This window comes from Hemitrygon akajei, chromosome 11, assembly GCF_048418815.1.
Source record: "Hemitrygon akajei chromosome 11, sHemAka1.3, whole genome shotgun sequence".
Taxonomy (NCBI): Eukaryota; Metazoa; Chordata; class Chondrichthyes; order Myliobatiformes; family Dasyatidae; genus Hemitrygon; species Hemitrygon akajei.
The window spans coordinates 3,945,028-3,965,308 of NC_133134.1; the positions used below are offsets into that span (position 1 = coordinate 3,945,028).

General features: G+C 44.7%; 1 protein-coding gene across 2 annotated transcripts in view; it reads right to left on the bottom strand.

The window, feature by feature from the left end:
- Window positions 1–384: 384 nt before the first annotated feature.
- dnaja3a (DnaJ heat shock protein family (Hsp40) member A3a) overlaps window positions 385–20,281 on the bottom strand; it is a 28,229-nt gene continuing 8,332 nt past the window's right edge. Inside the window, exons 6-12 of one of the 2 annotated variants that reach the window (XM_073060072.1) lie at window positions 17,679–17,826; window positions 15,441–15,505; window positions 13,195–13,323; window positions 8,848–8,963; window positions 4,491–4,588; window positions 2,451–2,576; window positions 385–667 (exon numbers count right to left, since the gene is read on the bottom strand). In XM_073060072.1, coding sequence (XP_072916173.1) covers window positions 2,461–2,576; window positions 4,491–4,588; window positions 8,848–8,963; window positions 13,195–13,323; window positions 15,441–15,505; window positions 17,679–17,826 — 672 coding nt within the window. In that variant the 3' untranslated portion in view covers window positions 385–667; window positions 2,451–2,460. The remainder of the gene's footprint in view (window positions 668–2,450; window positions 2,577–4,490; window positions 4,589–8,847; window positions 8,964–13,194; window positions 13,324–15,440; window positions 15,506–17,678; window positions 17,827–20,281) is intronic. The other variant, XM_073060073.1, reaches the window with a different exon arrangement.

Here is a 20,281-nt window from a genome sequence, read left to right on the forward strand (position 1 = left end):
AACTGGTTACACACGAGAGAAAGAGTGAGTGAGTGAAGCTACTCAAACTTGCTGCTGCAAGAGTCTAGAGCACTCCAGCAGGGGTAAAAGTGGCCAGCAGTCTCAAGCTTGGCTGGGAAAGGAGAAGCCCATCCCATAAATGCTCAGAGCTCCAGAAATGCCACCAGGAGCTCCGAAGACATCATATTTGGGAGAGGACAGATGCATCAAGAAGATGGGTTACAGCTGGAGATGATGTGAAAGACTAGTCTAGGAATCGGACTCTGGTGAGATACTAACCGCCACTTATGCTCCAGTAGGAGGTAATGGGATTAAGGAAGTAAGTAGGGAAGAGAGGTGGGAAATTTCTCCAACTCACTTTTGGATTCAGGAATGAAAGACAGCTCCAAGTAGCAGCACAATTTTATCTCATCCAAAACATCAATCACATAGTGCAATACTGGATCTATCACTATATTTACAGAGCTATTGACATCACTGTACAAAGTAATCAAAACTAAAATTAAATGTAACGACATTCTTGGAAAATGAGTCCGGCTTGTGTTGCTCATCCAGTTCCATGGGAAAGGAATTCTCCAGCAGTCCTCTGCCCCTTTAGATAATGGTGAGTCATTATACATGCTGCAGTGTACAGGAGGCTGGGCTCAGTTCCCACTCGAGCGTTTTCCTGGAATTAAAGGACATTCTTTGAAACATGACAGGTTTATCACAGTTGTGATCTAGGCAAGAACGGGCTGTGTGGAAGCAGTGCCTGAGGTAGTACAAGGATTTTGTGTTCACAGAACATTTACACAGTCTGCAAGGAATAACCAGGGCTGCTGTGTAGTTTCTAAACCTTCAACCACAAAATGTGCATTCTTTAAGACCATGGCTGCTTTTCATGCCTGTTCACCTGGAGGCCTGTCCTGGAGTTAAAGGACTATCCATGTGGGTGAGAGGGAGGAAAGGGTTTTGCAGACTGCCCTCAGCAAATCCTTAGATTGTTTGTTGATAACATTGTCTTTAGAGATACATGGACTAGAACCTGCCGGCCCTTCGTGCTGCACCACCAGTAACCCACCGATATGACACTAGCCTAATCATGGGACAAAACAAACCCACTAACTGGTACGTGGTAGAAAACGTGGGGAGTAGGTACAAGCTCCTCGCAGATGACATCGGAATTGAATTCTGACTCTTCAAGCTGTAATAACGTTACACCAACCTCTGCTACCGTAGCACCACACAGCACATTTCACTATGTTTTGATGTATATGTAGTAAATAAATCTGAATCTGCTAGACTCCACTATCCTCCAAACATCTACATCTTAGCATTGAGTCTTCCACAGCCCAGTTTCTCAACATGTTGGAATTAAGAAATTTCTCATCCCCATCTTCAGAATTCCAGCTCTTGTACTGAAACCATCCACTTAGACCAGGAATCTCATACGAGGCACAACCTCGTCAACCTTGCATCTCTGCAATCAATGAACATTCTCAGAAATGCAAGTTACCAAAACTGGACCAAGTATTCCAAATGCATTCTTGCCAATATACTGCTCATGTTGGGCAACACTTACAGTCCATTTGCCCAACTCCCTGTTTGTGTCAGTTAACTGCGTTTTATATAGGACACCTCATCCCCTGAAACATTATTATTCACGCAAATATTTCACTTTACTTTGCCTCACATTTTCCTACAATATAATCACCTGCCAATTTATTTAGCACAATATTCTCCTTAAAACTTGATTATACCTTTGTATAATCATCTCTACATACTTTAGTTTGAGTTAACATGCACTCAGAGGGCACTGAGTGCACGTTTCTGGTCTTCTACTTAAAGAATTGATGTGCTGTCTGTTCAGAGATGCTCTTCTGTACACCATTGTTGATTCATCTGGTTATCTGAGTTACTATTACCTTCCTGTCAGCTTAAACTAATCTGGCCATTTCTTCTGACCTCTCATTAACAAGGTTTTTTTCTGTAATCCTGGAGACTCTTGTGCGTGGAAATCCCAGGAGATCAGCAGTTTCTGAGATACTCAAACTACCCTGTCTGGCACCAACAACCATTCCACGGTGAAAGTTACTAGATCAAATTTCTTCCCCATTCTGATGTTTGGTCCAATCAACAACTGAACCTCTTGACTGTGTCTACATACTTTTATGCATTGAGTTGCTGCCACAAGATAATTGAATTAACAAGCACATGTACCTAATAAAGTGGCCACAGAGTGTAGATTGTAAATAGTCAAGAGCTGAGCACCAATCTGTGCAGTCTCAAAACCTATTTCTCTCATCTGCAAGAGAAGCTTCCATCTTTTATCCATGTACTTAACTGGCTCAGTGAGTGAATGTGGAGCAGAGCAGACACAGCCACATCCTCTCACTACACTTATACCAAAGCTCTCAGGAGTTGGACAAACTGAACAGTCCGAATTGTGAAGGGAAAACAAGATGTCCTACCTCGGAAACATCAACTAAACATTCGCTTTAATTTAGTTAGGAATCCTTCCTTGTTTTCCCCTGGCTCTGCCTGTGGTTTCTCTGACTCTCTCTGCACAGTCTCTGTCCTTGCCCGGGCTTCAGTGCCTGTAGATACAAACAGTGAAAGCCCAGGGTCAGATATCAAGGAAAGAGAAATTGCCAGCAACATGGGACTCAGCACAAGCCAGTCAAATCAAAATAAATGGGTGAAGCAGTGTTAATGGCAGCCTAATCATTCCTCTTTAAATCTCTTGGGTCAAACACCCAAGATGTGCAACTTAATGTTATTTCCCCCTCCTTCACAAGAGCACAGAAATCTAGCTAAATGAGAAAAACTATCAGTAGGTGCAGAAAAATAATGCGCAACTAACTGGGATCATGGGTAGTGAAGAAAATACCAAATTTCAAGTGGTAGAGATGGGTTGGGTGAGTTGACAACAGGGCAGGTGTGTACAGTTCAGTAAAACTCATATACACTTCTGTCATCATCCACCCTGGACACTCTCTCTTCTCCCCTCTCCCACTGGACAGAAGATACTGAAGCCGAAAGTGTGTGCTACCAGGCTCGAGGGCAGTTTTCATTTTGCTGTATATACAAACTATTGAAAGGACCCCAGTATGATAAAAATGGACTCCTGACCTCACAATCAATGTCCTGCATTTATACCCACTCATGGGGAAGGCTTTTGGGGTAAACGCCAAGGGAAAAAGCCAGAACTGGAGTCAATGTTGCCAGTCATTCAACGCTGACTGGTACCTCCTACGACACAGCTGGTCCAAGCTGTATCAGTTTCTGCCAAGCACTGGATTCATCAGCTGCATGTAGAGGGGTAACCTGTTGCATGGGCAACAGACTGCTCTCCATATTGTACCTCCCTGACTTACCTATGACAGCAAAGACCCAACATCCATGATCGGCCCAATCAACAGGGGCCTACTTTACAGTTATACAGGGTACTGGTGGCACCACACTTAGTGTATTGCATATATTGTTGGTCTTATATCCTGGCTGTAGTGGGAGTGAAGAGATTTGTGAGATTGGTTTTTGGGTGACAGATCTGTCTAATGAGGAGAGAGCAAGTAGGGGAAACCTCTGTGCTACACAGTCTAAGAGTTGACCATAGTCCTCAGTGAGACATGTCAGTGGGTTCAAGAGGGGAGGGGGAGAGAGTGAGTTAGTCTCACAATTACACAATATTATTGTGGAGCTTCATGGCAGCATAGCTGTGTCAGAGTTCAGCATTCAATTCCATTGTCCTCTGTAAGAAACCTGTGTGTGGGTTTCGTCCATCTGCTCTGGTATCCTCCCATTGTTCAAAGACGTACCAGTTAGCAGGTTAATTGGTCATTGTAAATGGTGCTGTGATTAGGCTGGGGTTAAATCGGTGGGTTACTGGGGGGTGCAGCTTGTTGGGCCAGAAGGGCCTGTTCTGTGTTGACTCCCTAAATAATCACTAACAGCTAGGCTACTTGGAGAGACTGGGAAAAGGTCTGTGTTTGGTGAAATTTAGGAATTCTCTACACTATAGGTTCAGTCATCGGTTGCATACATAAGAGAGACGGATAGATTTTTGGATATAGGATGAATGAAGGAATCTGGGAAAACACGAGGCGGCTCAGCCATGGTCTTGTTGAAGAGAAGAACAGGCTCTGATTTCTTATCGAAAGGATTAATTTGATTTGTCACATGTACAGTGACACATACATTAAAATGTATTGTCTGTGTCAATGACCAACACTGTCGAAGGATGTGCTGGGGGCAGCCTGCAAGCACCGCCATGCTTCCAACATAGTATGCCCTTAACTCACCAACATGTCTCTGAAATGTGGGAGGAAACCTGCGGGGGCACAGTGATACCGTACAAATTCTTTACAGTCAGCGACGGAAACTGAACCCTGATCACTAGTGCTGTAAAGCATTGTGCTGACCACTAAGCTACACGATTCACAGGCGCACGGGGTTTAATCTATAAAACACACTGGCCGTGTGTACTATCACTGTATTTCAATGTTCCTCACCTGCAGCCGTGTTAACTATTCCATTAACTGTGCCCTCCACATCGACCTCCTCCTCGGCATATGCTGCCATCAGGGAAGCCTGCCTGGGCGACAGTCTCCTGTCAAGCACAGATAAAGAAAGAACATTCAGCAGACCATTGGGACCCACAATAAAACTCAAATTTGGAGAAACACATCCACGTGGGACCTCATTTCACCCATATTGCTAAGAGTAAAAATGAATCACTTGGTTATAATTCATCCCAGTAACACAGGCTGCCCTGAGGCACAAGGACATTTTTTCTCTGGTGTAGTCTCCCCTCAGTGGATCCCAGTGAAATCACACATGGATTGGAGGGGGTATGGGGGTGATAATGTCATTACTCCACAGCCAACAACTTTTCCCTTTATTCCTCTAAGCTCCAAGGAATAAAATAAAAACTGTAAAGCCTCACTTGTTAGACAAATATCTCATCATAGGAATTTGCCACTATAATTTTTCTTTAAAGACAATTGTACAAATATTCCAGATCTTTACCCACACATTTAACCTATCTGAATACCTCTTCATAGCCACTTTAAACTCTTCATGGCTTCCTTTTTATCTCTGTGTCATCAAATTTACCAACGATTCCTTCAATGCCTTCATCCATCTTTTTACAGATTGTAATCTGATGTCCCACACTGATCTGTGGCACATCACTTGTCAATGAAGAGACCTCTTTGCACCTCATCTCCCCTCTCTGCTTGCCAAAATGATATCACCTGCATTCTGAGATGTTACTGTCTTCAGAAACCTTTGACACTGTAACTTATCAAAAATCTTCCAGAAATCTTAGTACAATATTCACAATTTTCCCTTTATCCATAGCAAAATACTTTTAAAAAAATCCAACCACCTGGAGGGACACTTCAAAGCCCATGTCAAAAAGGGGAGTACGTGATTTAAATGTGTGGGGCAAAATTTTGCTTTAAGCCATCCTTTAAGCAGACACCACGTTAAGCCTGGCACTCAGTCCCACGAAGATCCAGGTGACATTGATCAAACATGTTTAAGGAGGAGAAATGGCATTTCAAACTAATGCTCATGGTTATTACTATTGGGGAGGAGATACAGGAACCTGAAGAGCCACATTCAACAATTCAGGAACACCTTCTTCCCTTCCACCATCAGATTTCTGCAAGTCCATGATCCTAAAGTACAAATGTTACCAGATACTACCTTGAGATTCATTCTCTTGCAAGCATTCATAGGAAAATAAATTACGATAGAATTTATGAAAAAACTATACATAAACAAAAACACAAGGAAATCTGCAGATGCTGGAAATTCAAGCAACACACACAAAATGCTGGTGGAACGCAGCAGGCCAGGCAGCATCTACAGGGAGAAGTACAGTCGACGTTTCGGGACCAGACCCTTTGTCAGGACTAATGGAAAAAAGAGATAGTAAGAGATTTGGAAGTGGGAGGGGGAGGGGGAGGGGGAGACCCGAAATGATAGAAGACAGGAGGGGGAGGGATGAAGCCTAGGGCTGGGAAGTTGATTGGTAAAAGGGATACAAGGCTGGAGAAGGAGGAGTAATTAGGACGGAAGGCCTTGGAAGAAAGAAAAGGGGAGGAGAGCAGCAGAGGAAGATGGAGAACAGGCAAGGAGTTATTGAGAGAGGGGAAATAAATAAATAAATAAATAAATAGATAGATAGATAGATAGATAGATAGATAGATAGATAGATAGATAGATAGATAGATAGATAGATAGATAGATAGGGATGGGGTAAGAAGGGGAGTAGGGGCAGTAACAGAAGTTAGAGAAATCAATCTTCATGCCATCAGGTTGGAGGCTACCCAGACAGAATATAAGGTGTTGTTCCTCCAACCTGAGTGTGGCTTCATTTTGACAGTAGAGGAGGCCATGGATAGACATATCAAAATGGGAATGGGATGTGGAATTAAAATGTGTGGCCACTGGGAGATCCTGCTTTCTCTGGCAGACAGAGCGTAGGTGTTCAGCGAAACGGTCTCCCAGTCTGCGCCGGGTCTCACCAATATATAGAAGGCCACACTGGGAGCACTGGACACAGTATATCACACCAGCAGACTCACAGGTGAAGTGTCGCCTCACCTGGAAGGACTGTCTGGGGCCCTGAATGGTGGTGAGGGAAGAAATGTAAGGGCAGATGTAGCAGTTGTTCCGCTTACAAGGGTAAGTGCCAGGAGGGAGATCCCTTCCCACTGATCTCCCTCCTGGCACTTACACTGTATCCGGTGAAAGAAAAGATAGTAAGCGATATGAAAGTGGGAGAGGGAGGGGGAAATCTCGACTTCTTCCTATAGACAACACACACAAAATGCTGGTGGAACACAGCAGGCCAGGCAGCATCTATAAGGAGAAGCACTGTCGATGTTTCGGGCCGAGACCCTTTGTCAGGACCCCCCGAAACGTTGACAGTCCTTCTCCTTATAGATGCTGCCTGGCCTGCTGTGTTCCACCAGCATTTTGTGTGCGTTGTTTGAATTTCCAGCATCTGCAGATTTCCTCGTGTTTGCGTGTTCATTATGTACCTGTGCTATCTCCTCTGGTTCCATACACGCTTTTCCACTGTCACACTTGATTGGTCCTATTCTCTCACGTCTTATCCTCTTGCTCTTTACTTGTAGAATGCCTTGTGGTTTTCCTTAATCCTGCTCACCAAGGCCTTCTCATGGCCTCTTCTGGCTCTCCTAATTTCATTAAGCTCCTTCCTGCTCGCCTTATAATCTTCTAGATCGCTATCATTACTTAGTTTTCTGAACCTTTTGTAAGCTTTTCTTTTCTTCTTCACTAGATTTTCAATAGCCTTTCTACACCACGGTTCCTGCACCCTATCATCCTTTCCCTGTCTCATTAAAACGTACCTATGCAGAAAGTCACACAAATAGCCCCTGAATATTTGCCATATTTCTGTTGTATATATCCCTGAGAACATCTGTTCCCAGTTTATGCTTCCAAGTTCCTGCCTGTTGTGATGGAAATAACTGGTTCTTTGAGTCTCAACAGTAGAGGCCTGGACACACACAGTTTTAATAATAAGGAATTTATTATTAAAGGGGAAGTCAGGTCAACACAAGCAACTACAATACACAGGAAGCGGTGTGGGGACAGGGTACAGTTACACAAACAAAGAACAAGGGAAAAGCACTACAACAGCTATCCCCCTTGACCTTGGATAGCTGCGGCTCCCTTACCAGGACAAACGATAGACCTTCCCAAACATAAATCAATGCACTTACCTTCAATGAGGTGGTCTGTAAGAGAGACCAATCCAGGGACAAGTCTCACCTTTTATAGCATGGGGCTGGGCAAGATAATCCAATTAAGGTGACCAATAATTTAGGTGTGCATTGATTAGTTGGGAGGGACCAAATGTTGATTGGCATGTGGTGTGTCCTCCGACCAGCCAGGTGGCAGTGCATCTGTCACGTGGCCGGTATCTCTGGATACACTGCCTGATAGCTTCATATTTCCCCTTACTCCAATTAAAGGCTCTCCTAACTTGTCGGTTCCTATCCCTCTCTAACGCTATGGTAAAGGAGATAGAATCTCCAAAATGCTCTCCCACTGAGAGATCTGACACCTGAGCCATCCAAGTCTCTGTAATGGCCACAACATCATAGCTCCAAGTACTGATCCATGCTCCAAGCTCATCTGCTTTGTTCATGATGCTTCTTGCATTAAAATAGACACATCTCAAACCATTGGTCTGAGCATATCCCTTCTTTATCACCTGCCTATCCTCCCTCTCGCACTGTCTCCAAGCTTTCTATATTTGTGAGCCAACCGCCCCCGATAGATATAATCACATACAACACATAAAACGAATTACCATAAATAAATTAAAAATATAATTCAAAATGCACATAGCATGCAGCACAGGTAAACAGTAAACAGCTCACTGTCCCAGTGACGAGACCCTGGTGGTACAGGGTATTCATTAGTCTCACAGCCTGAGGGAAGAAGCTACTACTCAGTCTGACAGTCCTAGTCCTGATGCTCCTGTACCTCCTTCCTGACCGTAGTGGGGCGAAGAGATTGTGGGATGGGTGGTAGGGATCCTTAATAATGTTTTGGGCCCTTCGTCTAGAACACTCCCAGTTAATGTCACAAATAGGCGAGGGAGACCCCAGCAATCTCTGCGCTTTATTACCATCTTTCGTAGGGTCTTGCATCAATCGTAGCACACAATGCAGCCAGACAGGACACTCTATACGTAGTTTACTTCTATACAAAAACTGCTGTAAATCACCCCCCCCCCACCCCACCCCCAGACAGGCCAACTGTAAGATATAAAGCGAACAGTTAAGGGTTTTCAGCTGCCTCTACAAGCAGCATACTCACTTTGGGATTTTCACCTTGATGTGAATATAGTGATCTCCATATCCATGGCTATTGACTTTTGGGATACCTTTGCCAGCTAGTCGAATCCTCTGATCAACCTGAATTCCAGCTGGGATCTGCAGACAGACAAGGAGTATAATCAATTCCAGGCAGCAGAAGGTCGACACTCATCACCATCCAGCAGCGAGTACAGTACAACATTCAATACAACACGTGGCAGATGATGGAACTCACTCAACGCTCCAGGGACAGCTTCTTCCCCTTTGCCATCAGATTTCTGAATCGGCAATGACCCCATGTACACTACCTCACTATTTTCTTTCTTTTTTAACTTTTTAATTATTTAATATTATTAATTAAATAATATAATTGTTCAATATTATATATTTATTGTAACTTATAGTTGTTTTATTATGTATTGCAATGTACTGCTGCCACAAGATGACAAATGCCAGCAATATTGAAGACATGATGATACAGGCCAATACAATTAAGTATAAAGTTTAGTGTTATTTGCTATACGTGCAGAGAAACATACAGTGAAATGTGTCATTTGCATCAATGCCCAACACAGTTCGAGGTTGTACTGGGGAGTTTGTAAATGTTGCTACAGTCAGTGCCAAGAGAGCGTGCTAGAACTTGCTACTTCAAAGTGTGGGAGGTGACCTGGAGGAAACCCACGCAGTCATACAGAAAACATACAAACTCCTCACAAACAGTGGCAGGAGCTGAATCCTGATTGCTGGCACAGTAAAGCATAGCGTAAACTGCTGTGCTACCATCCCACCCCAAAATGCAACACACAATGTGGGTACACAGATAGGTGAAGTTTGCAGGAATGTGGGCCAAATGCAGACAAATGGCATCAGCTTAGAAGAGAATCTTGGTTGGCGTGGACAAGTTCAAAGTTCAAAGAAAATTTATTATGAAAGTACATATACTGCTCTGAGATTCATCTTGCAGGCATTCACAGTAAATACAAAGGAACAGAATAGAATCAATGAAAAGCCATACACAATTATTGTTGGGCCAAATGGCTTACTTCTGTGCTCTATTGCTACAAATTTGATCCTTGTGGTGATACATCGATTCTGAAAGTAATACTTGAGGATGAAAATTTAAAGTCAACGTGTTGGTGCAAGACTGTGGTGAACCAGTCTAACCATCATACAGCTGCTGCCCTCTGGAGGCCAGTCACAGCATTGAAGGCCAACCAGTCCAAGAGTGAAACCAGCTGTAGAAGGGGTCTTGGTCACACTTGCAAAGGGACTAACTCAGACATTAACCCTTTCATTCCTAGAATAATTCTTGTGAATTTCCTCTGGACCCTCTCCAATGTCAGCACATCTTTTCTTAGATAAGGGGCCCAAATTTAGAGCACATCTACCTGAAACGTGCCATAGAAAAGCAGCATCCATCAAAGATCCTCAGCACCCAGGCCAAGCTCTTTTCTTGCTGCTGCCATCAAGTAGAAGGTACAAGAACAGCTACTATCCCTTGCTCTTGAACAAAGGAGATAACTACACTCCAAGTACTCTTAATTTGTTATTTATTTATATCTGCAGTTGCAGAGTTTGGTTAGTTTATAGTTCCTGACATTTACAGTTACTTTTCTATAGATTTGCTAGGTGTGCCTGCAGAAAAAGAATCTCAGGGTTTACGTAGTGACGTGTATGTACACTGATAAGGAATTCTACTTCGAAATTTGAACAAAAGTGCTCACATACTCCAAGTGTGGTCTGACCACACTTGTCTGAACTCAAGCACAAACTCCTGGAGTACAACACAAGGTCGCTCCTGTGGGAATGGCAACAACATAGGGTGTCAGGATGTGCATAGTGATGCAATTTGGTCGAAGGAATATAGATATGGACTATTTTCTAAATGGGGAGAAAATTCAAAAATCCAAGGCATTCTACAAGTATGTGAAGAGCAAGAGGATAAGATGTGAGACAATAGGACCAATTGTGGCAGTGGAAAAATGTGTATGGAACTGGAGGGGATAGCAAAGGTACTTAATGAATTCTTTGCTTCAGTATTCACTATGGAAAAGGATCTTGGTGATTGTAGGGATGACTTACAGCAGACTGAACAACTTGAGCATATTAAGAAAGAGGTGAAACTTTTGGAAAGCATCAAGTTCAATAAGTCTCCGACCAGATGAGATGTAGCCGAGGCTACCGTGGGAGGCGAGGGAAGATTGCTGAGCCTCTGGCGATGATCTTTGTATCATCAATGGGGACGGGAGAGGTTCCGGAAGATTGAAGGGTTGCACATGTTGTTCCCTTATTCAAGAAAAGGAGTAGAGATAGCCCAGGAAATTATAGACCAGTGAGTCTTACTTCATTGGTTGGTAAGCTGATGGAGAAGATCCTGAGAGGCAGGATTTATGAACATTTGGAGAGGTATAATATGATCAGGAATAGTCAGCATGGCTTTGTCAAAGGCAGGTGTAGTGTATATGGATTTCAACAAGGCATTTGACAAGGTACCCCATGCAAGGCTTATTGAGAAAGTAAGGAGGCATAGGATCCAAGGGGACATTGCTTGTGGATCCAGAACTGGCTTGCTCACAGAAGGTAAAAGTGGTTGTACATGGGTCATATTATGCATGGAGGTCGGTCACCAGTGGTGTGCCTCAGGGACCCCTACTCTTCCATGATTTTTATAAATGACCTGGATGAGGAAGTGGAGGGATGGGTTAGTAAATTTGCTGATGGCACAAAGGTTGGGGGTGTTATGGATAGCGTGGAGGGCTATCAGAGGTTACAGCAGGACATTGATAGGATGCAAAACTAGGCTGAGAAGTGGCAGATGGATTTCAACCCAGATAAGTGTGAGGTGGTTCATTTTGGCAGGTCAAATATGATGGCAGAATATAGTATTAATGCTAAGACTCTTGGCAGTGTGGAGGATCAGAGGGATCTTGGGGTCCGAGTCCATAGGACGCTCAAAGCAGCTGCGCAGGTTGACTCTGTGGTTAAGAAGGCGTACAGTGCATTGACCTTCATCAATCGTGGGATTGAGTTTAAGAGCCGAGCAAGGTAATGTTGCAGCTATATAGGACCCTGGTCAGACCCCACTTGGAGTACTGTGTTCAGTTCTGGTCACCTCACTACAGGAGGGATGTGGAAGCCATAGAAAGGGTGCAGAGGAGATTTACAAGGATGTTGCCTGGATTGGGGAGCATGCCCTATGAGAATAGGGTGAGTGAATTTGGCCTTTTCTCCTTGGAGCGACAGAGGATGAGAGGTGACCTGATAGAGGTGTACAAGATGATGAGAAGCGTTGATCATGTGGATAGTCAGAGACCTTTTCCCAGGGCTGAAATGGCTAACACGAGAGGGCAGTGTTTTAAGGTGCTTGGAAGTCGGTACAGAGGAGATGTCAGGGGTTAGTTGTTTTTTTTTTACCCAGAGTGGTGAGTGCATGGAATGGGCTGCCGGCAACGGTGGTGGAGGCAGATACGATAGGGTCTTTTAGAGACTCCTTGATAGGTACATGGAGCTTAGAAAAATAGAAGGCTATGGTTAACCCTTGGTAATTTCTAAAGTACATGTTTGGCACAGTATTGTGGGCCAAATGGCCTGTATTGTGCTGTAGGTTTTCTATGTTTCTATTCAAGGTGCAAAAGGACTTAGGAGTCCTAGTGCAGGGTTCCCTAATGGTTAACTTTCAGAATGAGTCAGTGGTAGGGAAGATAGACACAATGTTAGTATTCATTTCAAAAGGACTACCGTATAACAGTAAGGCTGTAGTGCTGAGGCTTCATACGACATGTCAGACTACACTTGGGAGATGTGTGAGCACCTTTGGGCCCCTTGCCTAGGAAAAGATGCACTGGCATTTGAGAGGGTCCAGAAGAAATTCACAAGAATGATTCTGGGAATGAAAGGGTTAACATATGAGGAGCTCTTGATGGCTCTGGGCCTGTACTCACTGGAGTTTAGAAGAATGAGGGGTATCTCATTAAAACATATTGAATATTGAAAGGCAGAGATAATGTGTATGTGGAGAGAATGTTTCCTATAGTTGAGGGGTCTAGGACCAGAGGGCACAGACTGAGAATAGAGGGATGTTCATTTAGAACAGAGATGAGGAGAAATTTCTTTACCCAGAGGGTAGTGAATCTACGGAACTCACTGCGATGGACAGCAGCAGGGGCCAAGTCATTGGGGTATATTTAAAGCAGAGGTTGACTGGTTCTTGATTAGTCAGGGTGTCAAAAGGTAATGGGAGAATGGGGTTGAGAGGGATCAGCCATGATAGAATGGTGAAGACGGTGGACCGAATGGCCTAATTCTGCTCCGATATACCAAGGTCAAACTGCAACTCAATGACACCCACCGTGATGTTGATCGTTTCATGTAGTCCCTGAGCTCGAGCGGTGCCCCCGAGTACGGCCTGGGCTATGGATATATACAGGTCAGAATGAATGTCTGCTCCGTCCCGTCGAAACGTCGAGCTCCTCTGAACCTAAATGACACACAGAAAGTCTGAAGCATTCAGGATTCAAGATTAAATAGCCCTCCAGAAAGACATTCCCTCACTCCCACACAGTACTGGTTGTTAACTGTCAGGCCAAAATCATCTGCTATACACATTGTGTGCTTCCCTCCCCATGTAATCAGACGGGTTCACCTCTTGCTTTTGACACAGAACAGATAAGGAAGCAAACTCAATAAAACAGGTAACTAATACTGTAAGGCATGCAATTAAAGATGAGAAGTAGTTAGTTCACGGGAGATTATATTTAGAGATACAGCAACCCTGAATTAACCCCAGCTTAATCATGGCACAATTTACAATGACCAGTTAACCTACTAACCCGTACATGTTTGGATGTGGGAACAAACCCAGACATTCCACATACAAGCTCATTACAGAGGACGCTAGAATAGCGTCATGCTAATCATGATGCTCCTTTGTGTAGGTTGTGGCTTTTTTAAGCTCAGAGTGTTGAAATCTGCTGCCAGGGATGGTGGTGGAGGCAGCTATGATAGAGGCATTCAAGAAGCTATTAAGTACATACAGTGTGCCTAAGACCTTTGCATAGTACTATATTTGTCAATGTGGAGCAGACAGCAAGTTTGTAAATCTGGCGGGAGTAAAGGATGTTGGGAATGGCGAGGGTGCAGTGCCGCGGGAGGAATGTGGGACAAGTTGGAGAGAAGGAATGCCAGGGGAGGTGAGAGGGCAGACACACCCAGCCCGAGACACCAGGCAAGGTCATTTGATTTCGAACAATTGATCATTACAGTATGTCTCTCTGGCACTTCGCACTCCTTCCCCTTTTCCCACCACGATTCCCCTCTCCCTGTCCCCTTCCCACTCTCAGTCCACAATACAGACCCATATCAGAATCAGCTTTATCATCACTTAAAAATGTCATGAAATAATTTCTGCGGCAGCAGTACAGTACAATACATAAAATTACTACAGTACTGTGCAAAAGTCTTAGGCACCCTAGCTATGTCGGCCTGAAAGAACTACAGTCTACAAATCAGTGAATCGAGGATGGAGGAAGCAGTCAGACCAGTTGTCTTTTTCTCGCCATGTGCTTGGAGATGAAGGCTGCCATTTTATGAAGAGACTGTGTTCTCCATTTTATAAGCTAAAGTCGCTTGGCTTGATCAGTGATTTAAAGTCGACACAATTATGCTCCAGGTAACCTGCTGGACTCGGGATCAGAAGTTATTTGTGAGGTACTCTTTGATTGAACATGACATGCAGATTTGTAATTGTTGGGGTCTGTATTTTCCCTGTGTGATTCAAGCTGGTTCTGAACAGACCAAAGAGCCATAAATTACTGATTGTCACTTGCTGGGAAGAGGGCAATAAATGGATGCTGGCCTGGAGCAGAGCCAGTAAAAAGGTGTTGTACAGTATCGTACAACAGTCTTAAGCAAATTGTGGAGAAGTGGCAGATGGAGTGCAGAGTGCTGCACTGGAGGATTGGATATGGTGAAGGGTAAGACCCTGAGGAACAATGATGTACAGAGTGAGTGTGCACAGAGTGAGAACACAGGCAGAACGGCACTGTTCAGCGTGCTTGCTTTCATTGGTGAGGACATTGGGAAGCCCTGTTGCAGTCATATCAAACTTCCATTTGAATTTTGTGTGCAGTCTCGCTGCCCCATTACAGGAAGGATGTGGAGATGTTCAAGAAAGAGATTCACCGGGTGTTGCTTGAAATAGAGTGGATTAGGAGACTGTTTCCACTAGAGCTTCGGAAACTGAGAAGTGACCTGATAGAAGTTCATAAAATTACCAGAGGTAATAGGTAGGGTGGTCTTTTCTGTTGGAAGATGTAAGACTGGGAAAATTTGAGAGGTAGTGTTTGTTTCTACACAGAGTGGTGTATATCTGGAAGCAGAAATAACAGCAATATTGAAGTGGAATTTAGATAGGCAGGAATTGGAAGGAAGTGGACCACAAGGGCAGGTGGGGCTATTTAAATTGGCATCACGATTGCAACATACGATGGGCTGAAGGGCACGTCCCTGAGCTTGTGTTTCAATCCTGGTAACACTGAGGATCATCAGCCCGGGGGAGGGGAAGAGGAAGAAATGCTTTTCCATATGGTGACTGACCCTAAAGGTGATGAAGATCTCTTTGCGTCCCACGGGCATCCGCACAGTCTGTCCGTCCTCCACACCTGTAACATACACACACTACGTCAGGGACAGCAGTCATGGCTACCAAAGGTTCAAAATACATTTATTGTTGAACTATGTATGCAGTATACAGCCTGAGATTCGTCTTCCCATAGACAGCCACAAAACAAAGAAACACCATGGAACTCGTTCACAGGAAACATCACACACCCAACACGCAAAAAAAAAGAACAAATCGTGCAAAAGCCAAAAAGCCAGCGAAAAACACATAACATTAAACATCAAGCCACAAAGTCATTGAAACAGTCCAGGAGTGTTCAATTCAGTTCAGCGCCGTGTGCAGGCCAGAGCCAGTCTGCCCACTCGTGCCAGGACCAGTGGCTGACTGCTCTCAGAGAATGACTGGGTAAAGCTGGCCCAGTGTCAGCTGTTGCTCTTGGAAAGAGAGTCAGTTATTGACTAGCCGCATCTACTGGACACTGGCTGCTCACTGACAGTGAGGGCACGATCTTACCCAGCTCGATGGAGGTATCACAACAGCAAAAGCTGAAAGAGGTGACTCGGTCTCTGGCCTGTGCTGACATTCACACTGCAGATGATCTACTCAGTTCCACACACCCAGAGGTGAACACCAACACACAGAAAATGCTGCAGGAACTCAGGTCAGTCAGCATCTATGGAGGTGAATAAACAGTCAACATTTCTGGCCAAGACCCTTCATCAGGACTGGGAAGGAAGAGGAAAGATGCCAGAATAAGAAGATTGTGGGTGGGGAAGGAGTACAAGCTGGAAGATGATAGGTGAGGCCAAGTACGTGGGGGGGGGGGGGGGGGGAGGGGGAGGGATGACATAAGAATCTGGGAGGCAATAGGTGGAAAAGAGCTAGAGAAGCCCTATCAAATTCCTTCTTCTCTAGCCCTTTACCTTTTCCACCTATCACCTGCCAGCTTCTTACATTGACACCCCCCCCCCCCCCAGCCATGCACCTTCCCCCTTCACCTGGTCTCAGCCACCTGGTCTCAACCTGCCAGCTTGTACTCCTTCACCACCCCCTCCCACCTTCTTATTGTGGCTTCTGCCCCCCTTCCTTTCCAGAGCAGATGAAGGGTCTCGGTCTGAAACACCGACTGTTTATTCCTTTCCAGTGCTGTCTGACCTGCTGAGTTCCTCCAGCATTTTGTGTGCATTGCTCTGGATTTCCGGCATCTGCAGAACCTCTTGTTTGTGAACATCAATAGTCTGTCTTGGTCCAACCACGTAGATGCCACAGCCAGGAAAGCTAAATGAACACCTCTACTTTTTTTTATAGCCAAAACAAAAATTTGGCATGCCACCTTTGACGTTTACCAATTTTTATTGATACACCCTTGAAAGCATCTTACTGGGAGGAATTGTGGCTTAGTAAGGCAAACGCTCTACCCAGGACAGCAAAAACTTCGCAGGTGTAGGGAATATAATGTTATATTAGTGATGGACCGAGGACAGAAACTTCACATCGTTAGGTTGTGTTGGTTGTAAACACAAACAACACATTCTACAGCATCTTTTGATGTATGCGTGATAAATACATTTGAATGTCGACTCAAAGTGCTGACTGTTTATTCCCCCCATAGATAATGCCTGACCTACCAAGTTCTTCTGGAATTTTGTGTGTTGCTTTGGATCTGCAGAATCTCATTTCGAATTTTGATTCGTTAAACAGAATCCATAATACATCGGAACAGAATTAGGCCGTTCAGCCCATCAAGTCCGCTTCATCATTGTATTGTGATTTATTATCCCTCTCAACCCAATTCCCCTGCCTTCTTCCAGTAACCACTGATGCCCTGATTAATCAAGAACCTATAAACATCTCCTTTAAATATACCCAATGACTTGGCCTCTACAGATTCACTGTCCTCTGGTCCCAGACTCCCTCCACATCCACTCTATCTAGGCCTTTCAATACTCAATAGGTTTGAATGAGATCCCTCCTCAATGTTCTAGTGCAGGCTCAGAGCCATCAAACATTCCTCATATGTTAACCCAATCATTCTTGTGAACCTCCTGAACTGGAGATGATAGAGCTGGGCTGGGCAGAGAGGATCTAAGGCACTAAGAGAATCAGTTCCACACTTCAAGGTAGTGCGCGATGCTTGGGTTTGCTGAGATTGCTTCTGTTACACCCTCACCACAGTTCTCAGGCCAGAGGCCTGACTGTCGACCAATTCTCACCAGCTGGAACCGGCACCACAACCGTCTTCTTCTGCTTGCTCTGTCCACTCCCTCGGCACACAATGCAGGGCGTAGTCATCACGGATCCCCGCCCACCACACCGGCGGCACGTGGAACGCATCACAAACGGACCGGTGTTCAGGGTTTCCTGCCAGAGAAACAGGAAAACGTGTGGTCACTCAGCTGCCCCGACACAGCTCGGGCAGTTTATGTCCTTGGGGTTATTGATGAACTGAAGGCAGTTCAATGTTAGATTCATTTGTCACCCTTGCATTGAAGCATACAGTCATTTACATCAAATTAATGAGGATTGTGGTAGGGGCAATGCTTCCAGTGCCAACATGGCATGCCCATGACTGTGTTTCAATGTAAATGTCACAAAAGTATTTCCATTACTCTTTATACGAACAGAAATGCTTCCTGAAAAACCCAGCAGCAATTCAAAGCCCTAGTCCCGCGGGTGCCACACGGTGTTGTAGCAGTTAGCGCAATGCCGTTACAGCTCAGGGCATCTGAGATCCGAGTTCAATTCTGGTGCCGCCCGTAAGGAGTCTCTGTACATCCTCCCTGTGGAATGCATGGGTTTTCCCTGAGTAGGTTAATTGATCATTGGAAAATGTCTCCTGATTAGGTTAGGGTTAAATCTGGGTTGTCAGGAGCATGCTGTATCGCTAAATAACTTCAGACTGAGGAACTGACAGCATGGCTGGCATCCTTTGCTCTCCTGTGAACCGCAGTGGCCTTCTCACATACCAACTCTTGTGGCCAACTCCATCATTTCCACGGGGAGGTAGCCTGAATTACGAAGCTCTAGTCTAGAGGCAAAGGCTGCAACAATAAGCAAAGCCCTCAGATTCTCCTCTTTAGACAATAGACAGTAGGTGCAGGAGTAGGCCATTTGGCCCTTCGAGCCAGCAACGCCATTCACTGTGATCATAGCTGATCATCCACAATCAGTACCCCGTTCCTGCCCTCTCCCCATATCCCTTGACTCCGCTACCTTTAAGAGCTCTATCTCTTTCTTGAAAGCATCCAGAGAATTGGCCTCCACTGCCTTCTGAGGCAGAGCATTCCACAGATCCACAACTCTCTGGGTGAAAAAGTTTTTCCTCAACTCCGTTCTAAATGGCCTACCCCTTATTCTTAAACTGTGTCATCTGGTTCTGGACTCCCCCAACATCAGGAACATGTTTCCTGCCTCTAGCGTGTCCAATCCCTTAATAATCTGATATGTTTCAATCAGATCCCCTTTCATCCTTCTAAATTCCAGTGTATACAAGCTCACTTGCTCCAATCTTTCAACATATGACAGTTCTGCCATCCTGGGAATTAACCTCGTGATCTGAAACTGCACTCCCTCAATAGCAAGAATGTCCTTCCTCAAATTTGGAGACCAAAACTGCACACAATACTCCAGGTGTGGTCTCATCAGGACCCTGTACAACTGCAGAAGGACCTCTTTGCTCCTATACTCAACTCCCCTTGTTATGAAAGCCAACATGCCATTAGCTTTCTTCACTGCCTGCTGTACCTGCATGCTTACTTTCAGTGACTGATGAACAAGGACACATAGATCTCGTTGTACTTCCCCTTTTCCTAACTTGACACCATTCAGATAGTAATCTGCCTTCCCGTCCTTGCCACCAAAGTGGATAACCTCATATTTATCCACATTAAACTACATCTGCCCACTCACCCAACCTGTCCAAGTCACCCTGCATTCTCATAACATCCTCCTCACATTTCACACTGCCGCCCAGCTTTGTGTCATCTGCAAATTTGTTAATGTTACTTTTAATCCCTTCATCTAAATCATTAATGTATGTTCTAAATAACTGCGGTCCCAGCACCAAGCCTTGTGGTACCCCACTAGTCACTACCTGCCATTCTGAAAGGGACTTGTTAATCCCTAACTCTGTTTCCTGTCTGCCAAATAATTTTCTATCCAAGTCAGTACCCTACCCTCAATACCATGTGCTCTAATTTTGCCCACTAATATCCTATATGGGACCTTATCAAAGGCTTTCTGAAAGTCCAGGTACACTACATCCACTGGCTCTCCCTTGTCCATTTTCATGGTTACATCCTCAAAAAATTCCAGAAGATTAGTCAAGCATGATTTCCCCTTCGTAAATCCACGCTGACTCAGACCGATCCTGTTACTGCTATCCAAATGTGCCACTATTTCATCTTTTATAATTGACTCCAGCATCTTCCCCACCACTGATGTCAGGCTAACTGGTCTATAATTACCTGTTTTCTCTCTCCCTCCTTTCTTAAAAAGTGGGATAACATTAGCTACCCTCCAATCCTCAGGAACTGATCCTGAATCTATAGAACATTGGAAAATGATTACCAATGTGTCCACAATTTCTAGAGCCACCTCCTTAAGTACCCTGTGATGCAGACCATCAGGCCCTGGGGATTTATCAGCCTTCAGTCCCATCAGTCTACCCAACACTGTTTTCTGCCTAATGTGAATTTCCTTCAGTTCCTCTGTTACCCTAGGTCCTCTGGCCACCATTACATCTGGGAGATTGTTTGTCTCTTCCCTAGTGAAGACAGATCCAAAGTACCTGTTCAACTCGTCTGCCATTTCCTTG